Raw genomic sequence first — 18,281 nt, 5'->3', positions numbered from 1 at the left:
GCACCCTGCTGCCTGAACACTTGTGTTGGGCTCAAGCTGGGGAAAAAAAAGCTTTTAATTCTGGGAAAATCATTTTAATTCAAACCCAAGAGCCACTTTCTGTCTTGTAAAAACGTATTTGCACCTTCCTGCTCTGTTGCAACAGTGTTGTTTGTGGAGGAAGGAATGGGGAGCCTGAGCACAGCCTTGCATTTGCAGGCAGGTCCCACCTCCTGGACACCAAACCTTGGCCTCATGTCTAGGAAAGAAGCAGGATGACGCAGAACAGATGCTGGATTCAAACTACAGATTGATAACAACACCCCCAGGCTCCTGCTCTCTGACTTAGCAAGAGAAGAACGGTTTGGCAAGACATGAAAACTATATCTCAGTGCAGCTCCTTGTGAGGATTGCCATACAGCCTGTTTGAGCACAAGGCTCTTGCCTCCACTCAGGACTGCAGACCTCACCTGAGCAGGTGCCCACAGCCAAGCCAGATGGGCTGGTGCTCTGATCACTGGGGAGAAAAAAAGGACCCATCTCCTTCAGCCTGGATATCTGAAAAAGCATTGGGAGACTCTGATCTCAGAAGTTCCTCCTCCTCAGTTGGCTACAAAGGAATCGAGTGCTTTGTCTTTTTGAAATAAAGATGAACTTGTTCTTCAGTGTTTGCATGTTGGACTGAGAAGTTCCTGCTCCAGGACTGCTCACCTGTCCACACTGGACCATCACAGCGGAAACAACCCTTGAAGCTTATGGGAAACCTGCTGTCCCCCTGGACACTCTGTGCTGGCTCTTCCCCTCTCTGACAGCTCCCTAAGGCAGCAGGACAGTCATGGCACAGCCCAGCAGTTCCCATGCTCCCTGAAGAATGGAGAGGTGGTGCTCGACTCCACTCAGAGGAAGAGAAAACTGAGGCCATGTCTATCAGCCTTTGAGCTGCTCACCTGCCCCAGGAAGTTGGTGGTTAATCCTTCTTTCCCATTAACTATAAACGAGTTGGTGGACATCAAACACATACAGCCCTCCTACACAGCCCCATCAGGAACAGTGGCTGCCAGGAGGAGTCCTTGCCCACATCACCCCCAGGACTTGGCCTTTTCCACGGGTGAGCACTGGGCAGCTCCTGCTAGGTTTAAACCAACTCTCATCCCCTTTGGAGAAATCAGCATCTCTGGCATCATCTGTACAGAAGGGCTGGATAACTCTCTCCCGAGAAGTGGAGATGACCTGCCTTAGTAGAACACCTACATGTTAGAGACCAGGTAGAGGTCTGGCTCTGATGCCATCTGCAACACCTTCCGATCCGTGTGTCCAAACTGCTTCAGCCCCCACCCAGAGAAGAACAGGACATATTCAGCATCCTGGCTGCTGTAGCCACAGGGGAAAAAATCCCAGGGGAGTCACTGAGGTAGCTGACAGCAGTTCCTGTCCCCACCCTCAACGTTCACTCTGAACAGGCTCTGGTGCTCAGTGTCCCCATGAGCTCATCCCACACAGAAGCCACCCCAGGAAAATATCAATGCTGAGAGCTGGACTGGTGCCCAAAGGGAGGTTCAAAAGGGCCTTCATGGGGCTGCTGCTGAGTGCGGATGGGGTTAAGGAGGCACAGGAGGGTTGAAGGGGAGGCCAGAGCAGCTCAGCTCTCCACCATCACCATAGGCCTTCACCTGTCACATCCCAAACACCCTTCACATGGCTCTAAATATCACTGTGCCTGTTGCTGAACGGTAAAAGTGAAAGCTTCCTGACAGCCTGGGATCTGCAGGATCACTGTGCCTGTGGCATCTGTACATGAGCTGCCCTCATGTGCAGTCCCCACAGACCAGTGCCTGTCTCCCCCACCCTCACTGGCACTTCAAAGGTGTCAGCAGTGCAGCGGTGCTTCTGCCACAGAAGCTTTGTGTTGTTCATTCCAAGTTTCTGTAATTGACTGGATTAAGGAAAAAAAGTTGGTCTCATTGTAGAAGTAATTTTTTTGGTGAATTTTGCACAGCTGCAGGATCTCACTATGTGAAGAAAAATAAAACCTGCTTTATGTGTGGGAAATGTGGGAGGTTATCCTGGTTTTGGCCTGATTCTAGTAAGTTGCCGTGCATACTTAAACGTATTGAATCCATGGCCTAACTACTCAGTATGTTCTGAGTACAATAATGAATGTAACATTTCGTGATCTCCAATGAAAGAGAAAAGTCTTCAGACACGAAACAGGGCTGAGATCAAAATTAGTGTTACAGGAACAACTTCCAGATCTTGCTTGCTCTTTTCCGGAGTGATATATTTAACTCCTTCAGCTGAAGATATTGCCTTCCTACTGCTGGAGCTGCAGCCTAGCAGAAACAGGGGAAAAAATAAACAACAATGAAGATTCATAAATTTTATATACTTTAATTAGCTATTAATACGTTTCTCACCTTGAGAATAAAATGTGGAAGTTGTCAAGGAAGGCATCATCATAAATAAAGGAAAAAGCTTACAAAAGAGGAAAAAATTGTGTCCTACATTCTGATGATCAGTAATTCAATCATACTCCTTGGAAATACTCTCACAATCACCACTCCCCGTGGAGCAGAATAAGACATCTTAGAGGTACAGGCTATCAAAGGTCAAGCTGCAACCTTATTTGTTAAAATTAGCAAGAAGAAGGAAAAAGTAAGCATTTTTAAGGATTGCAGTTGCACTGCATTTCAGATCATAAGAAGCTGGAGGATGTCTGCCCTTCAAGCTGCATGCCACCCAAACACAGAGACAATGACAAACTGTTACCTAAAAACATGCTATGACCCCGTCCCTGGCAGGCAGAACCCCTCATGGCAGCTGTCCGATGCATCTAAGCCAAACAGTCGTGGGGCTATAATGCTGCGTTTCTCTGGGAGGGTACAGGTGTGCACTCCAGGCAGGTACCACCAAGAGGTGCACTGCTAAAACGAGCAATGCAAGAACCTCCAAGGCCTCCCTCACTGAGAGCAATGCAGAGGTCAGTAGCTAGCATCACTGCTATTTCCAAGCAAAGGACTAATGACTCAGATTCATTTTGACTCTTCCAACGGTGGGATGTGTTGGCGGATGAAGGTGCACAGTGGTTATAGTGTGAATCCTCCAAGAAAAGACAAAAACAGCAGAAGACTTGGTGGTGAGGAGGAACCATCCCATCCCAGAACAGGGAGCAGAAAGCCTGGACTCAGTAAGTCACATCAACCTCCCCAAAACACTTCCCTCCCATGGGGAGGAAGGAGTAAAGAAAGGGCTTTCAAACTCTCTTTAACCATAGCTGAACACTGGATCCTCCAACACTGAAAGCAAAAGCAGAAGTGAATGTTGGGATTTGTTTGTTCCAGGGCCTGACTCTGGGCTGGAAACAGGCTGGAGATTATGAGCATCTCTGTAAAGGCTGCCAGGACACACACTCTGACCCCAGTGAGGAAATTGGAGCTTGGAGCACTCTTGCCCCTAGAAGGCAGCAGAAGAGCCCTCTGGCTCTAACAACATTGCATAAATCAGGAACACACACACAAAGCACTAATCAGTGCTAACACAGAGACTACAGCTATCCCTGCTAGTGTGTTTCTGATCCTAGAGTCACAAAAGAGGCATTTCCAGAGATCCACATCTTGCCTAGCAAAAAGCCACTTTGTTCAGTGCAGCTAGCTTTGTTCCACATGTCACCAAAATCACTGTCTTTCGGCTGTAAGTCTGAGAGCTGTGATGCTGCACTAGACCCAATGCCTGCCACTCAGTGTTCCCCTCCCACCAGCCCTTCTGGCCAGTACCAGCAGAAAATCCCACCTCTGAGATGTCCCACCTCCAAACTGACAAGATTCTTGAGTGGGCTATCATGGACATGGTGGAAGATGCCCTGTTCTATCCTACCTCCTATGATGAGGCAGGCAGTATCCTGCTTGGTTCGCAGCGGGCAGCACAGAGCACTGGCCACAGTGATCACAACATGCTGGGAATGGTGGTTTGCACCAGCAAAATCTCCTCACCAACATTTTCAGCACTGCCAGCAAGATGCACAGCAGAAGAATTTGCTATGGTCCCATCCCTGAGATGAATTAGAGCCCATGATTATGTTTCTGGCAAGCACCGAGAGAAAGCTTTGTCCCTCACCAAAGATATTCAGCCTCGGTAAATGGTGCTGGCCAAGAGCAGAGGAGTGAGCTGGACTGAGGCAGTCCCCCAACCCTGGGGCAACACAGCTCAGAAGAACTGTGCACAGGGGCTCACTGACTCATAGTCACTGCAAAATTATTTTTCAAACGAGACCCATTGATAATTTACACATGATTTCTTTTTGGAAATATCTGAAGTTCTATTTTTCATCCCATAACAGACTGAGGTTCAACTCCAGTCTTCATCTGGTGCCAGTTATCACTGTGATCATCAGCAGTTGCAGTGCAATGCGACAAGTCACAGGCTCTCCTCTATATCTTGCTATTGAGAATGATTACTTGGCCTTGGGTAATGAATTAGTCCTATTATACAGCAGCTGGTACAGGAGAAGCAAATCTGCTGCTCAGGCAGCTCATTACATGGGCAGGGCTGGAACTGCTCAGCCGTGTGCTGCACACACAGACCTCAGCAGCATTTTTAAACTGAATTCTGCACACAGTTCTCCAGGACTGCAAAACAAACTACATCCATCAACCCAGTTTCTGTCTGTTACTTTCTGAGTTAAGCATTTGCTCACCCCTTGGAAATACAATTCCTGTTCTGTGCAATTTCTGCACAGCACTTTGCCATATCCGTATCAAATCCAAACTCTGTTAATTCTTCATTTGCTGTCACCCTTTGCAAACTCCATCACTTCTCATCTACATTTTTTCTCCTCCAAACTCCTCCATACCAATTATTCCTTCTACCCCACTACCAAAATCTTGCCAGATCTTGACACTGCCTCTTCTGTGACCAAACCTCACTTCTGTAGCAACTGGAACTGCTCCTGTGCTGCACCAGCTTGTTGCTGTGGGTCAGGCTTTGTGGCAATGGCTCAAGGAGGAGCATGTGGGCACACAGCAGCTGCAGGGTTTTGTTTTGGAAACATGACTAAAGTGCTAAATAAGTGAATTAGAAAGGATCAGGAAGACAAAGCAGATCCAGTCAGCCAATTTAAAAGAACATTCTGAAAGTGCTTATAGAGACCACAGTAAAACTAAGCAGAATGACAGAATATACTCAATTAGCAATGCTATAGCCGTGGTGGCATAAGCATCTGTGTTCGGTACTCTTGGGAGTGCTGGTGATACCTGCTGTTACACCAACTATCACAGGTATGCTTGTGAAAGTATAAACTCCTTTCTGTGAAGACTGTCAGGAGAAAAGAAGCAGTCAAGGAGTGAGAAAACTACTGTGCAAAATAAGAAATAGGTAAGCCAAAAAGACAAGGAGCAGAAGCAAAAAAGAGTGAGTCTTCCTCTAATCAAAGGTCAGCCACAAAGGTCAGATGATGGCACTTGCTCCTCAGACAATTCAGGAAAAGGAAAGTGAGGTGTGTTGAATATATGTTCAAGTTATACATGACTATTTACATGAACTCTGGTAAGTCTTCAAAGAAGAGGTAACAACACAAGAAACAAAATACACTAGTAATAAATGTGAAATATTACATATGGAGGTAATAGTTGGAATCTGACAGGTACTTTTTATGTCCCAAACAATATCCACCAGCCCAAAGATTCTTGTTCCATCCCTCAGTCTTCCACAAAAGCCAGTCTCTTGTAGCCCAGGTTGCTGCTCCACATTAATCCCTTCCATGCTCCCCATTCCACTGCTGCATTTTCTCAAGCAGTCTCAGGTCTGTCCCTGGCTGAAGGGCTCTGAGGACCAGGAGCAGTGCCGAACTGCCAGAACTACACTGCAGGTGCAGTAAGCAACTGCATTTAATCCTGAGCTAACAGATATTAAGGAAGTTTTTATCGGGATTCCAAGTAAAAGATAGGGGCAAATCTTGGAAGATGAAAGGAGCGGCTTGGGACTTTTAATTATGTTGTGATGTGCCTCTGATCCCTCCTCACCCTCACACCTTTCTACCTTTTTCTCATTGCTGGGCTCCCCGAGAGTGAAAGAGCATTTCAAAGACCAACATTCAGTGCTAATGGGACAGCCTGACAATTCCAGGCTGCATATCCAGCCCAGAGGAGCTCCTGCTTTTCCTCTCTGTGATGTGCTAAAGCCTTGCAGATTGTCCCTGCTCTGGCAGCATCACCCACCAGTGCTACCCAGCTCTGGATTCAGCAGCTGGGCTGGGCAGATGCTCTGCAGCTTTACATCAGCTGTGCCCCCTCCTTGCTTAAAATCATAGAATATCTCATCAGAGCACTCTGTAGAACAGCCATGGAAAACTCACATACCTTCATTACAGACCTTGCTCTGATCCATTCTATGATACAAAATCCCAGGTGCTCCCGAGACTTATTATTTCTAATTACCTATTACTGAGGGTTTTTTCCTCCATGGAAAACCAACTTACAGGGCAGAAGAGAGGCACAGAACTGATCAATAGGGCATAAGAAGTGATAGCAGGCAAAAGAGTTAATGTTGAAATGATTCTGTTCCCAGGGACTGCAGAAGCAGAGGTCCAGGAGGCCACTGCAAGTGCCATAGACCTGGGAAAGCCCCGGGAGATCTGTGTGATAAACAAACACGGTGCTCAAACAAACACTGGAAGATCACAGTGCTTTTGCTGCCAGCATCGCAGCAGGAATATCTGTGGCTCAAGAATAGTCTGCACAGTCTACTCTTACCAACTATGAATGTAGGAAAAGTGCCAGATAGGTCTCAAATGATGTCAAAGACAGATTTTTCAACCTTTGGGTCTGCACTTGTTGAGGACCGCAAAGATCAGTGACCAAAGACATCTAAATGTACTCCAAATGAGCCTAAATGAACTCCAAAGTGCCTCTACTGATGACTGAGTACTGAGGGGACTGCTCACAAATGCTGACAAAGGTGTATGTGAAAAGACACTGGCCTGTTCCACTACCAGATATGTTCTACAAAATGCAGAGTGGCAGATTCTGAGCAAGCCATGGCACCCCTTTCCAGAATTTATCAGCAAAAAAGCAAACCACAAATGTACTAGGCTAATACAAAAGCTATTTTGATAACACGATGTGGAAAACTGGATTACTAGTACAAGCAAAAAGCTTTCTCTGCTATTCCATACACCTGTAAAAGGAGTGCCTCCCAGGGTGGTCACCGTGGCAGGTACAGAGAAGGTACCATGGCAGGCAGTGCTGCCAGGGAGTCTATATCCCAGGGAGCATACAGCCTGCTCTCCCTCTCAGTCACAAGCGCACTTTTGCAGGTATGGCAGGTATGCAAGGTGCTCTCCCTAACCTCTGGCTGCAGGAGCTCTGCAGGTACAGTGCAAACCTGCTTACAGCCCTGCCACATACCAACCCTGTACAGCAGGTCCTCTCAAAAGGTAATGTTTTACACAGTGGTGTGACATAAAAAATTCCAAATACACTAAAGCATACTTATATTTTTCAAGATAAACACTCGTTGAAGCACACTGTTCTTGGAAAACAGTGGCTGAGCAAACAGTTGCCCCTGGTTTCACGCTGTTCTGCACACTAAGGGGCTCATACCAATAAAAGGAGTGTGACATGTAATTAAATACGGCCAATGACACTTTCAAGTAACATGAACTGATGACAACATGCAAAGCACAGTGTGGGGACCACCAAATCCATTATGCTGCTTTCAGGTTTCCCCAGGTCCTCTGTCCCTGCCTGCTAACATGAGCCATGCAGGATTACTTGAAATGAGCACACAGGGAGCAGCCACCGTGCCACAGCCCCAGATTTTGGGAAGCTTCCAGCAAACCTGCCATGTGTGCTCAGGGAGCGAGGCACAGCTCAAAAGTGCTGGATGCTGAAAAAGCTGCCCAGAATGAGTGCTCCCTGGAAGCACCAGAAATCAAAGACAGAAATATCAGCGCCTTATGTCAAATATTCCAAGACACAAGTTAGCAGTGCCTGGCTCCCTGCGCTCTGCTGAGAGTGGGAACAGGATGAACACAAGCAACGTGAGAAACTTCCACGGCCCCAACTTGTAGTGTGGTCACAGTGAAAACAACCACAACAGTCCCAAACACTTCCAAAGACAGATACTATCTGCAATGCTGCAGCACCACATACTTGCTGCTGTTGTTGTGGGACTTCTCCAAAACAGAAGAATGTCCTATCTTTGGGATTGCACTTGGTGTCAGCAGTCAGTGAAGTAACGAAACCAACTCCTGAGCCCATAGTCAGACACTTCAGATTCTGAAAATGCAGCACCAGGGTGCATTACCGATAATAATGGGTTCCATATGCATAAGCAATCATGGAAGATAAGGTATCATAGAAAATAAAACAAAGGTTTAATCTGGTTAGTTAAATGACCAATTAATTCTATCTGATCATTTATTATCACAAAAGTAAAAGTGAAATAAATAAGTAGAGAAAATCAAATCCCATCAAACAGCCAGAACCTTCTGGTCTTGTTTCAAAGCCAAATTTTCCATACTGGACACCTAAATAAAGTTTTGTTTTTAGAAAATAACAAGTATCTGGCATCTTCTCATTATTCCTATTGTGTCTTTTTAAACTACATTTAGTATAAAGTGCTGTGTTTGTGGCACAGTACTCAAGGCACTAAAGGTGCATTTTGCACCCAAGCTGGAAAGGGAGACTAGAATTTCCTGCACACATCGCTGTGTGTTTTTCTACGGGACATGTGCCCCATTCAGAGCACAGAATGAACTGGGAATTCTTTAGGAAACTGAGAAATCCTCAGGTAAGTCTTCAATGATCCACATTTTTCACTGTCGCTCTATATCCACCCTTTCCATGCAGGTGCACAGTAACTCAATCTTTCACATTAGAAGGCAGTCATTTGCAGGAAGATTGTGTTTAGACTCTCTTTGAAACCACCAGGCTGTAAGATGTCCTCCAGTTTAGGCCTCCCATGAGGATATCTTTTAGCTAAGGATAAAGAAAAAACATCTTTATAAATTCTGTCCTGTGCAGTTTCTGTAAGGCCAACAGTGTGACTGTTCTCACCTGCTACAGGTGCGGCATCCATGAGTCCAGTTTCTGCAACACCCCAACTTATGCAGCAGACAGAAGAGCTCACAAAAAGTGCCACAACTATCTTTGTAAGACCCTTCCGTTCACAAATTTTGGCTATTTATGGCACTACTCAGTTTTTATATTCTACTATAACTTCAACAGTTTGAGACAATTATCACCAGATACATAACAGACATCACTCTTATAGGAGAGGGATTGTGAACTGCAGCATCACATCTCCTTCACATTCTCCTGGGGCTTTAAATTCCCCCAGAAAACTTGATTGAAGAGTGATTTTCTGGCAGCACAACATAATTTCCTCCCCCTTTTATATTTGATTTCATTCACATTTGCCAGAAATGTCAATGGTCAGATGACCACAAGTTTCAAACTCTGAAAAATACAGTTACAGAAAGTCAGAGATACAAAAAAGACACCGTAAAATTAAACCGCAAGGCAATCCCACAGGATTCTCACTGTCACTCCTGTCTCACAAACGCCTCACTTTAGACAAAGATTTGCTTTTAAATCAGGCAGAGCAAACCACCTTCAGCACCTTTGAGTACTGAACTTTGAAAACTTCGCCTTTCCCTTGAGACAAAACCCACAGCAGCCTGCATCTACAACAATGCCAATCTCCCCCTCTGCCTTCCTTAGGGAGTCATCCCTGCACCAAAAGAACAAAAACCATCCTTCTGCACACCCACGGGAGATGCCATCCCCACTTCAGCCATGGTTGCTGCCCCAGCACCATCTCTCAGGGGCAGCAAAATGGCCAGAACACTCAGGAGGGTGCCACAAGCGTCCCTGGGCAGGAGACAGAAGTACCAGTCCCACCTTAGCAGTGATGCTCTTCCCCAGTGCCACCTCTCAGGGGCAGCAGAACAGCCAGGATGCTCAGGATGGTGCCACAAGCATCCCTGGGCAGGGAACACCAGTTCCAGGCAGCACCAGTTGCTTAGCTTGTAGCACCAGAACAGGTGTCCTGAGCACAACACCGTGTGCACTCCCTGGTTGCAAAGAAGGGTTCAGCACCCACAGCCTTATCCCACTGGATTAAAGACCAGATTTCCCTCCCATCAAACAAGACTACAGATATGAACATTACTTCCTCCATGGAGTATCCTTAAAAAAAAAGCATCCCCTTGGTCCTTGTGGTTCTCCATGAATTTTATGTTAAGCTGATTTTTGAGTGGGGAGATGAAGGAATGAGAGAGCCTGAGATAACAAACTCCAAGAATGTAGAAGAACCTTCTGAGAAAGCAAAGTACCATCACTGTGTGCAGAGGATACGGGCATCCAGGTGCTCTCCATACTGTCCTTTGTACAGTCACCAGGAAAAGCTGTTGCAGCAGCTACCAACATCTCCTCCCTTTCAAGTGTATTATACACATTATACAGCTCCCATGATGGCAGACCAGCTCCAGCAGCTGCCTGTTCCAGCACTTGCTGTGGCAGCACAGCCATCCCATCACAACACTGGTGCAGCAATGCTTGCTTCTGGGACTGGTTGGATATTTTCAGACAAAATGGTTTGGGTTTTTTCTTCATGAAAATATGCTTCCATCACTAAGGTGAAGAAAAAAATCTCTCTAAAAATAGGGGTTTCTTCATAACAGTGTTTCACAGAAATGTTCAGAATGTTGTCATGAAATGGAATTCTCCCTGCTCATCAGCTGGCAGGTTCTTGTTTCTCCCTTAGGACACTGTCTCCTTGGATCCTATCAGCATATGACAAGATACAATTTGGCACAGAAATCCTCTACACATTATCTGCTATTACAAAATAAATTAGAGGCATTATAATTTCTATGTATTCCCATCACCCTTTTTCTCTGACTCCCTGGGCACAACGAAGGAAGCAGTCTGTGCTATGGCAGGCCATGCCTCCTGCAGCTGGATGTGCCTCAGCCTCCAGGTTCAAATGTTTGCGCATCTGCGCATCTGCGCATCTGTCCATGTGGCAGCTGTCCCAGGCTGGGTTAGGTGAGGTGCATTACCCCTCGAGCATTACACAGTCGTGGAAGCAATGAACACTCTGTAGAACATGCACAGGTCAAGCACAGCACAGGGAGAAGGGCACAATTCCTTCCTTCCTAAGTGCCTCATGGTTCTGGTAAATCAAGCTGTGTAAAGTGCAGACAAGATCAGTGGCAGCTTGCAGTCCTACTCAGTCCAGCATGTCCAGTCAGATTCCAAAGCCACCTTCATCCATGCTGGAAGTGCACGCTGTACTTCGTACAGAGACTTACATCTGTGGGATGACTGAAGCTATAAAAAGTGCTGACAATTTCCAGCAAATTTGCATGTGTTCCTGCTGCTGCTTATGTAAGTGATTTCTAGCTAGCTGCAAATACAAAAAGCAAGGCCCAAAATAGCTTTAAAACAAACCACTTGCAAATGTGACTGAATGACACATCTCCCCAGCCCTCCAAAAATCACTTGTCTAGAAAAGGCAGCCGCAACAGAGATTTCTCCAGAGGGTCCCATGCTGGTCCTCCTGTAATACACACCCCGGAGGTCTAACACCACCTCACTCTCTTGACATCTATGTTGCCCATAAAGTTTGTCACAAACTGAAACAACTGAGCTTTGCCCTAGGTTGCTTTTAGGTCTGGATCTTTCTACACGTATCATCATCCCAAGCATCTGTGATGCAGGTGGGGTAAGGAGGCAGCCAGTCTTGGGGTAGGAAGCATGAGCTATCAAAAAATCCCTCAGTGTATTACGCACCACACTCCATTGGCTCTACATCAGTGTTCACCACAGCAGTGCTGGCTTCTCGCCTGCATCTGCACAGATTCCCTCTTGCACCAGGCTGGGAAGAGCAACTACTTAACCTGGGACTGCTGACAGTCTGTAGCTGTTAATCACCAAAGGAGGGGTGAGTGTTGAAGCTGATGGTATCTACTCAATGGGATTCCAAGCATTGCAGATCAGCTTGCACAGACCAAGATCAGTCAAAGCAAAACCAGCTGAATTTGGCAGCAGTCTTCAGGATTCCTCTGGTGTCCACAGATTCTCATGCTCAGGAAATACTGGTTAGGGACCATTTCTCCATTAACCTACTATCTGCAAGAGCACAACAGTATAAGGAACAGTTACTTGGTTTCCCAACACAAGAAAGACAAGGATATACTGGAGAGAGTCTGGCAAGAGGCCACAATGATGATTAAGGGACTTGGAGCATCTGTCATACAAGGAAAGGCTGAAAGAACTGGGACTGTTTAGCATGAAGACAAGAAGGCTCAAGAGGGATATTTTGAATGTGAATAAAAACCTATAGGGGGACACCAAAGAAAGCAGAGACTGACTGTTCTCAATGATATCCAGTGAAAGGATGAGATTCAATGGGCACAAATTAAAACACAGAAAATCCCTTTAGAGGGACACAAGAAAAAACTGTGAGGGTAGTCAAACACTGGAACACATTATCCAGAACAGCTGTGGTGTCCACCCTTGCACACATTCAAAACCTGACAGACATGTCCAGGGAAGCCAGACTAGCTGATCTCTGAGGTTCTTCCAATCCAGTGATTCTGTGAACAAAACCACAGCAGCCTCCCCAACTTCTCCCAACCAGCCCAGCCTCAGGGAACCCATTCGGAACCCCACCATGGAGCTGATACCCTCCCTTGCTCACTTTGCTCTCTGTTTTTGATAGTCTTTTGATTTATGCTAGCCCTTTTGCTTCATGACAACAGTATCCTCTCCAGAGCTCACAGAGACATGTCGTTTCTGGCTCATCCTTACCACATGGTCCTCCAGCTCTCATTGTTTCCATCACTGCCCTGAGCACGAACCTCCAGCCATCATTGTTTTCCTATAACCCATCACTGTGGGCTTGCAGCAGCCACAGGAGCAGGAACCAAAGGATGCCAAATGTCTTTACCTCTCTGTGTCTTGCTTGCACCACACTTCCAACATTTTTGGTTCTTTTCTTGATCTTCTGTGATGAATGAATTGAAAACACATTTTTGCTAGCAAGAGAACTCGGGAGTTGGCAAAGGTAACAGCTCTCAGGAACACCCATCTCTGACACTGGGTTTTGTTTCCTGCAAGCCATCTTCACGGTTTTCTCAGAGCTGCCCAACTCTTCATTTGCTATTACAGCCTCTTCAGGTTACCCACCAGCCATGCCTATCCAGTTGTCTTTGCAAGAGCCAAGAGCTACCACTCACTGTGAGGGTACACAGTGGAGTTGCCCCATCCTCAGCTCCTGGAGGAACCAGCTGGATGATCAGTGCTGACAGCTCCAAAGCCTGGCTGCCTGTGAGGAGACGCAGGTGCTGTTGGTGCATCAGGTTCCTCCCAAATCAGTGATAGCATCGGGAACAGTCATTTCTCCTCCTTCATCCGGCAGGAACCAGCACGTCTCAGACTGGCTGCTGAGCCACCACTCGAGGGTGGGAGAGAGTCTGCTCTCTGCTGTTCTTCACACCTTTCTCACTTCCCTCTTTCAGCTCCGGACCAAAACTCAGCACAGACTTTAGACCAGCTTTGTCAGAGGAGATGCCAGTGCTGATAAATGTGAAGACCTATGAATGAGAATATCCAGCCTTTCTGTCTAAACGCAATGCACACTTCAAGTCACAAAGGCTCCAGAAGGCCACCTCCTTTTGGTAGCTCCCAGTCACTCAACAGACTTTACCGAGAGTAGAAAGGGTGTGTGCCATGTAGGGCAAACACTATCAGCCCTGGTAAGCCTTGGACAATGCCGCAAGCCACATTCAGTCACTGCTGTGGCAGAAAATGCAGCTAGTTCTCCTTTGGGCTCCAGAGAGAGCACAGGTACCTTCTGGAGTGAACTGGGTGTAGGGAAATGATGGCAGGACAAAGGGAGGGAGTAACATCTTCCTCTTTCAACAACAATGTATGGTTAAGTTCAGCTCAGGACATAGCACGGAACCTTACTGAAGGGCCAGGGCCACCCAAAGCCAATGCAAGGGCTGGCTGGTACAGAAGGGAGACTCATGGCCATGGCTCCATCTGAACATGCACTGTCATCACCTCCCTGAAGCCAGCTCCAATGTCAATGTGACTGGGTAGGGACTCGGATCAGAGAACAGAGAAGAACAGTATTTCTATTGTGGTGTCTTTCAGCTGGATCAGGTCCCTGAGGAAGCTGCATACCTGCACACAAGGGAAAGGCCACCTGTACACAAGGGAAAGGCTACCTGCACAGAGCCATGATAGACAGACATACACAGAGCTTCCTTCTTCTATGTGCCAAGTACCTGTGATCTACTGTGATGTGTGCCAAGCACCTCTGATCCCATAAATTTGATAAATTTGGTTAATTAGCTGTCATTTGACATACTTATTAACTCCAGCTTATAGTCCTTATTAGGTACCATCTCCGGAGTAAAGGAAAACATGACAGAGCGAACATACTCAGCACTTGCCATCTTTCTTGCCTTCTTCCTGAAGGTTTGCTCAAGAGAAAAGAGGCCAGGCTGTATAGACAACTGGTCTTCAGCAACGTTTTCACTGGTACCTGAGCCAAGGGTCAGAAGGGCACATGTGCGGGACTGCAGGCACTGATCTGAGAACAGTAGAACTTGCTCAGACTTAAGCAGGGAAAGGGGAATTTCCGAGAAGATGAGAAAAAAGCAAAGTTATGGTGTTTGCAGAAGTGATTCCCCCCTGCCTTTGCTTAGCAGAGTTTGTCACATCTCATGATACACTTTGCCTCAAACAATTCCTAAATTCCTGGTTAGATGTGCAAATATTTCATCATGGCCAGGCTTCGCGAACGAAGATTTGGGAAGGGCTCTACCCACGTTTGTTACAAGTGCGCTGGTGGCTAAAAAGGCCAGTACGAGACAGGCACGTTCGGTTGCAAAAGGCACAGCAGAAGGACTCCTTAGGTGGTAAATTCTGCAGGGCACGATTCTTTCTGTGTTGTCTTTTCTCCTTAAGGGTGATCCTGCATGCGTTCTCAAAGGAAGCAGCAGCGTTATAGATGGTGTGTCTCCAGACCTTCCGATTGGAGGCCAGAGTAGACCAGTTATGTTGATCAATATGGCCAAGGCTGAGATGTTGTTTCAGGGAGTCCTTGTATCTTCTCTTCGGGGCTCCTCTCATGTGGCAGCCAGTGGCAAGTTCACCATAAAGCAGGGCCTTCGGGAGGCGGTGGTCCTTCATCCTGGAGATGTGCCCTGCCCAGTGCAGCTGTGTTCTCAGCAACATGGCCTCAATACTTGTGACTGCTGCTTGTTCTAGAACAGAAGTATTAGTCACATAATCTGACCAGTGGATGTTTAGGATTGTACGGAGGCAGCGTTGTGAATTTGTCAAACTACAAACATTCACATATCTCAGTAAATGATCTTGTAGGTGGCAAAACTGCCAAACAAAAGGACTCCCACATTCTAAAACTAACAAAAGAAATCCCAAGTGCTTCAGTGGTGCGGGAAATCCCTGGACTCACTCTTGTAGCACTAAGTGGGCAAGTTTTACTCCTACTTTCCTGTCTGTCCAGGTAATAATGACAAACAGGCACCCAACAGAAACATCACAGATTTTTTAATTTATTTGGACATGAGAAACCAAAAGACAATGCCAGATCTGTGGGCAAAACGTCCTTTTGCACAGAATCTTTTACTCAAAGAACATTGCTCTACATGCAACTGGTGGGCAGGTTCCTGCCCCTCTGGATTCCCTGGAAGGTATGCATGGAAAATCTGGGATGAGCACTGCCAGCCTTGCATACAAGCAAAGCAGGCTGGTCCTTAGGAACCTGGAGGACAAACAGAAGCTGACCTGAGAAACGCTGTGCTGCTAATGGCTTCAGCCCAGTCACTGCATGGAGATGCTCCCAGAGACTGTTGCCATACCCATATCCTCCAAATGACAACAGGGCATGGCCAGTGAGGGAAGGACTGAGGGGATCATGGCAGGTTCTTGCTTTGGTGCACAAGATGTTTCAGATTTCACATGCAGAGATCATGAAGGCACCCTTCATGGACATATATTTTACACTCTCATTGTGTCTTGTTTGCATGGGACAGAAAACAATAAATATGTTCAGGTACAAGCAGTCCTGAGGTGGGAATCCAACTGTCACCCCAACTGTTAGGGCCCTGAAAACAACTAAAACCAATAGAACTTCTCAGCATTGTGACAGAAAGTCCATGACTTTTGGGTCTGAGTGTCTGACCCTAACTCTGCTGGGGCTCCCTGAGCCATGCCACACATATGGTAGCAAGGTTTCTGCAGCCAGCTGGGGAACTGCTGCAACAGAAGGGGAGAAGAAAATAAGAAGACTCCACAGAGATCTTAGAGCATCTTCCAGTACCTAAAAGGGCTCCAAGAGAGATGGAGAGGAACTTCAGACAGGGGCATGGAGTGACAGGACAAGGTGGAATGGCTTTCAACCGAAGGACGGTAGATTTAGATTAGATATTAGGAAGAAATTCTTTCCCATGAGGGTGGTGAGGCCGTGGCACAGGTCGCCCAGACAAGCTGTGGCTGCCCCATCCCTGGAAGTGTTCAAGGCCAGGTTGGATGGGGCTTGGAGCAACCTGGTCTAGTGGAAGGTGTCCCTGCCCATGGCAAGCAGGGTGTAATGGGATGATCTTTAGAGTCCCTTCCAACGCAAACCATCTTGTGATTCTATGATTCTATATCTGAATTACCTCTTCCACAACATAAAGCCATGAGACTTTCAGTGAAAAGAAATGAAAGGGAGCGGGCGGGGGAGAGAGAGGGAGTGTAACTTGCCCAGCATCTGGCCCTCGTGAGTGACTGGCAGGGGCTGCCTCACCGCAGCCACTGACTTCTGCTGCTCTTTACCGATTGTGAAAACCCAAGTGTCCGGACCATCCCACAGCTCGCCACGCACCTGAGCCCTGCTCACGGCTACGACTGCGGGTACCAAATGCTCTACCTGCCGGAGCGGGACCGGGCAGGCGGCTCCCCCTCCGAGCGCCGCAGATTCTTACAGCACCCAGCAGCCTCAGCCGGGGCACCTGCCCGGGGCACAGGGCACAGCGATGCCGAGGGGGTCCCCAAGAGCAGCGCCGTGTGGGCCGCGAGGGCCCCCCCAGCACTGCCGGCACCCCCGCGGGACATCCCCGGGCCGCCGCTCCCCGCCGCCCGCTCGGCGCGGCCCCGGTCCCGGCCCCAGTCCTACCTCCAGCAGCTGGACGTAGCTGGCCGGGAACCAGCCTCGCAGCCCGTCCTCCTTCTGTCCTTCCCACCAGCCGCCGTCTGGCACCTGCAGCACCGTGATCAGCTCCCCCGCGGCGAAGTGCAGCCCTTGCCGGTGCCGCTCCCCGGAGAAGGGGTACAGCGCTTGGCAGCGGGTCCCCGACATCCCGCCGGGACGCCCCCGCCGCCCGTACCCCGCAGGGCTGCGGGAGGGTCCGGCCCCTCCGCTCCGGAGGGCCCGCTCCGCCTGGGGCCGCGGCGGGCGCGGGCAGCGCGGGCAGCGGGAGCGGAGCAGCCTCGGCGCCCACGGGCACCGCCGGCTCGGGGTGGGGCGGGAGAGGCGGGACGGGAGGAGGGGGAGGGGGGAGGAGAAGAGAGGGAGAAGGGGGAGGAGGGGAGAGGGGGAGGAAGCAGGGGGAGGAGAGGCCACGCGGGTGCGCAGAGCGATCCGCGGTTGTGACATTCGTGTCGGCAGGACAGAGAGAGAAACCGTGTATGACTCTGAGAGACAAGGGAGAGACACCGTGTGTGTGCGAGTGCACAGGAAAAATCTCATGCGTGTGTCTGTGTGTGACAGATACTGTCCGAGGACCACTCTGTGCGTCACCGGTGTGCTCGACACACCTCTGTGTGTGTGCGCGCGCGTGTGTGAGGGATACTGTGTGTAAGGGACAGACGCTGTTTCATCCCGTGGGTGCGTTGGTGATACCCACGTGTCTGTGAGAGGCACCCGTGTGTATGACAGTCACCATATCTGTAACAGTAAGACACTTGTGTGTCCATGAAAGGTGCCACGTGAGACACTGTGTCTGAAGAGTGTGAAACACTGTGTGCCTGTCTCCTGTCTGTGAGAGATGGTGTGTGAGGCACCATGCGTGTCATAACACCAGCGGTTATGACCCCCTGCGTCTGAGACACTGTGTCTGGATTTGTAGAGACTCATGTCTGTGTGAGACATCTCTGAATGTCTGAGACACTGTGTGTGCATTTGTTACACGCACTCAAAGGCGTGAAATCCGTTTTGCCTGAAAGACATTGTGTGACACATCCAAGCATGTGTGAATTGTGTGTGTGACACATCCTCAAGTG

General features: G+C 48.2%; 1 protein-coding gene across 2 annotated transcripts in view; it reads right to left on the bottom strand.

Moving 5' to 3' along the window:
- The window catches only part of GAS7 (growth arrest specific 7), a 106,932-nt gene extending 89,545 nt beyond the window's left edge, over positions 1–17,387 (bottom strand). For both annotated transcript variants that reach the window (XM_051798049.1, XM_051798050.1), the window contains exon 1: positions 17,176–17,387. In XM_051798049.1, coding sequence (XP_051654009.1) covers positions 17,176–17,358 — 183 coding nt within the window. In that variant the 5' untranslated portion in view covers positions 17,359–17,387. The remainder of the gene's footprint in view (positions 1–17,175) is intronic.
- Positions 17,388–18,281: the final 894 nt, after the last annotated feature.

This window comes from Manacus candei, unplaced genomic scaffold (assembly GCF_025592945.1).
Source record: "Manacus candei isolate 608988 ecotype Guabito, Panama unplaced genomic scaffold, ASM2559294v1 h1tg000047l, whole genome shotgun sequence".
Lineage (NCBI taxonomy): Eukaryota > Metazoa > Chordata > Aves > Passeriformes > Pipridae > Manacus > Manacus candei.
This window is presented reverse-complemented; position numbering and strand designations above follow the sequence as displayed.